At 50.9% G+C, this 3845-nt stretch overlaps 1 protein-coding gene across 1 annotated transcript in view; it reads left to right on the top strand.

Moving 5' to 3' along the window:
• The first annotated feature begins 3775 nt into the window (after positions 1–3775).
• CA7 (carbonic anhydrase 7) overlaps positions 3776–3845 on the top strand; it is an 8584-nt gene continuing 8514 nt past the window's right edge. Inside the window, exon 1 of the mRNA XM_024733522.1 lies at positions 3776–3815. Coding sequence (XP_024589290.1) covers positions 3776–3815 — 40 coding nt within the window. The remainder of the gene's footprint in view (positions 3816–3845) is intronic.

The raw sequence follows: 3845 nt of genomic DNA, 5'->3' as shown, positions 1-3845 counted from the left end.
ATTTCTAAAACTATTTCCACCATACCTTCTACATTTTAAAATGCCTTACCCACAATGTGTACCTCATCTTATTTGGTTATACCACTTTCCCAGGGAAATCATCACACACACACACAAAGATGTATCAATAAGGATGCCCACTGCAGTGCATTTACAATTGTGAAAACTGGAAATAATCCACATACTAGAGCACTGTGCAATTATTAAGTGTCAAGTTCTCCAAGACTGATGACACAGGGGAATGCTTATCATAGGGCATGAAGTGAAAAAAACCAAACTGGTCACAAAGCTCCACATATGATTCCGATTGTCTTTTAAGTACTACTAATACATATTGAAAAAGCCCGGCAGTATGGTCACTACAATGTTAACAGTGGTGATTCTTGGGTGGTAATATGACCAGTGATTTTAATTTTCTTTACTATGCTTTTCTGATTCTCCCAAATTTTCTACAATAAATAGGTGCTACCACTGTAACTGGAAAAGGAATGTTTGGTTTAAATATGCCCAAACAAGCTAAGGAGAAGGGGAAAGAACAGAGGTCTGAGAGTACATGCTTGGTTCCAGGACACTCACAGATATCACCTCACCTGACCATCCTATTAGCCCTCTCGATTCTCTATTCCCATCTGATAGATCGGAAAACAGGTGCAGGACTTCCCTGGTGGTGCAGTGGTTGAGAATCCGCCTGCCAATGCAGGGGACACGGGTTCGATCCCTAGTCCGGGAAGATCCCACATGCCGCAGAGTAACTAAGCCCGTGCACCACACACAACGACTGAGCCTGTGCTCTAGAGCCCACGTGCCACAACTACTGAAGCCCGCACACCTAGAGCCCGTGCTCCACAGCAAGAGAAGCCACCGCAATGTGAAGCCCATGCACCCCAATGAAGAGTAGCTCCTGCTCTCCACAGCTAGAGAAAGCCCACGTGCAGCAATGAAGACCCAATGCAGCCAAAAATAAATAAATTTTTAAAAAAACAAAAAACAACCCACAATAAGCTGTAATTTTGATCTTAGAGTCTCTAGGTCTTCGGTCTGGCCCGTTGGCCATGTGTACAACACACAGTGAAGAGCAGGCAAGATTCTGCCTGTTGGTGCAGCACTAGACAACTGTTGTCTCAACCAATGTTCACAGGGATCCCATGAGGTGGTCAGGGCTGGGATGATGCCCTAATCACCTCATTGTTATAGAGAAGAGAGACTTGTAACTTTGAGAGGGGAAGTGAGATCTGGTCAAGTTCGCAATGAATGAGGTGTGGCTGTGCAATCTGCTCCTGCCCTCCTTCTCCAGCCCTTCCTTATGGCTCACACATCCCTACCCTCCCTCTCCGCCAGAAACAGCAAATCCAGGAGGCCACTGATGCCAGTGAGACCAAAGAGTAAACTCCAGAGCAGTGAAATCAATTCAGCTTTAAAGACGGCACGTAATTGAGACAGGAGGTGCCTGAATGGGGGCACAGTCTTTCCCAAGTTGACCTGAGTGGGCTGCAGGGAAACTGGAGCTTCACCTGAGACAGGCAGACTCCATCAGCTCCTCTTACCTACCTGAGTTCCCAGTTCTCCAGCACCCAGAGAAAATTGCCAAAGACAGGATATAGGAAGGAAAGAATTAGATCAACTTTTGTCTGGTTGTTAAGAGGCAATACTTTAATTCTTTCAAAAGGAGTAGGCAGTAAAGAGTGTCCCTCCCAGCCCCATTCCGCACCCTCCCCCACCCTTCGGGGCTCCCAGTCTCCACCCTGGAGGCAAACACTCTCCCTAGCTTCTCTTAAGTCATTGTGAAGAGAGTCTTGCATATATACACAAATGATAATCAAATTTAAAATCCACTTCCTCTCCTCTCCTGGTGATTTTAGACATGCTGAATAAGGGACTCAGCAGCCCTGGGTTTTCATTCTTGCTCAGTTGCTCACTGTACAGCCTAACTCAACTTCTCTGAGCCTTGCTTTCCTCATCTGTAAAGTGGGGTTGCTGTGCGGATGAAACTGGATTCAAAACTAAGTAATCCCAACTTTTTTAGCACTATAAATAAACATGGAAATGTCTTCTGGGTCACAGTGAGGGGGAAGTAGGTCAATGAAGTAGACGCATTTGGGCCCATCCCCAGGCCCTGAAAGTGTTGCAACTCCCCCAGGAGAAGAGTGGCTGGCTCTTCTGGGAGATGAACAGAGACTGCAGTCCTCACTCTGAAGCTAGTCTTTGTCTTCTTGGTCTAAAGATGACATTTCTGGTTTGGAGACCTGGGACCTTGACAAGGTTGCATGCCCTGTCACATGCCAGTCTTGGGGGCCACCCCCTACATGTTTATTATGATGCCCTGCCCCCCTGCCCTAGGGTCAGATTTCTATTAAGGGCCCCTTCCAGCTCTTGGATCAGGGAGGAGCATCTAGGCAGTGTTGGGAAGTCACTGACTGACCTTGGCCCAGCAACCAGTTGTCCCTTGATCTCCACAACTCTACTTGGGGACCTGAGGGGTTCAGGGCCTGGGAGAGGGAAACCAAGACAGCCACACAGATATAGGGGAGCCTGGCAGAAAAGATGGCACATTCCTTCACAAGGTCAGCCAACAACAGGGCCTGAAATAGTCTCCTCTGATAGAGGTCAGACCAGCAGACATTTCACAAACGGCCCTTCAACTCTGGTTGGGTACAAGCCCCTGGGTGGGATCAGTTGTCTGTCCTTCTATCCACTCATCTGTTTGTCTTCCCAAAACTGCCTGCTGCGGCCTAGCCAGAGACAAGCCCTATCCTTGGCATAAGGCCACATCCTCAGATGAGTCGGATTGGGCCGGCTGGAGCCAGTGGGTGGAAGACAGAGGACGTCCCAGGTGGAGGGCACAGCAAGGACCAGGCCTTGTGGGTGGGAAAATGTTGGGCCAAGGCAGACACTGAGATTGAGTGCAGGGTGGAGGCCCTGAGCTCCCAGCAGGTGTGCCAAAGGTCATGGAGAGGCAAGGAAAGGAGGGACAAACAGCGGGCTGTAGAGGAATAGGCAAAGAGACCCAGACAGAGGAGGAAGCCAGGAGGAGAAGGAGAGGGTGGAGGCAAAGCCTCAGACTTAGTTCCATGGGAAAGCCAGCTGGTGTCTGTGGGTCTGTCTGTCTTAATGACCAGTGGTTAAAGCCCAAACTCCCCACTCCCCCTTTGAGGCTCCGGTTCTGCCTGAGGCCTCCTCCTAGCCCAGGGCTCCCAGATCCCAACCACAGGACCCCTTTGCCCCCAGCACCAAGGGGAAGTAGTAAAGAGCACAAGAGCCTAGGAGTGAGACAAACTAAGAGTAAATCCCTCACTCTCTGGCTAGATGACCTCGGGCAAGTCACTTCACCTCTCTGGGCCTCAGTCTCCTGTTCTGTGACATTGGGCTAATGGAAGGACCACCCATTGTTGTAGGGAAGCTGAGAGGGTTAGATGACAGGAAGGACCCAAAGCTTGGCCCAGAACTTGCCAGTGTCTGGCAAACAGGGGAAGCTCCAGTTCTGGACACCTGATGGTCAGTGCAATCTGCAGTTTAAAAGGGTCCCAGTCCAAGAGGACTCAGGGCCCAGAGCCCAGGTCTCTGGTGGTGGGATTTACTGCCCAGTGACAAGCCTGGGGAATAGATGGGATGTGGAGAAACAGAGGCCGCCCTCAGCATTGGCCGTTTCTCCTGCCCCAGAGCCTGTACACGGGCTGGAGGTAAGGAGGGAGAGTGCTCCGAGCAGGGCCAGGGTGGGGATGCGGCTGGGGTTTAGGTTCCGAGCCGGCAGGTGCACGGCTGCGGGGACGGCAACAGCATGACCGGCCACCACGGCTGGGGCTACGGCCACAACGACGGTAGGCGCAGACCCCGGCCGGCCCCCACCC

Source organism: Neophocaena asiaeorientalis, unplaced genomic scaffold, assembly GCF_003031525.2.
Source record: "Neophocaena asiaeorientalis asiaeorientalis breed wild unplaced genomic scaffold, Neophocaena_asiaeorientalis_V1.1 scaffold90, whole genome shotgun sequence".
Lineage (NCBI taxonomy): Eukaryota > Metazoa > Chordata > Mammalia > Artiodactyla > Phocoenidae > Neophocaena > Neophocaena asiaeorientalis.
This window is presented reverse-complemented; position numbering and strand designations above follow the sequence as displayed.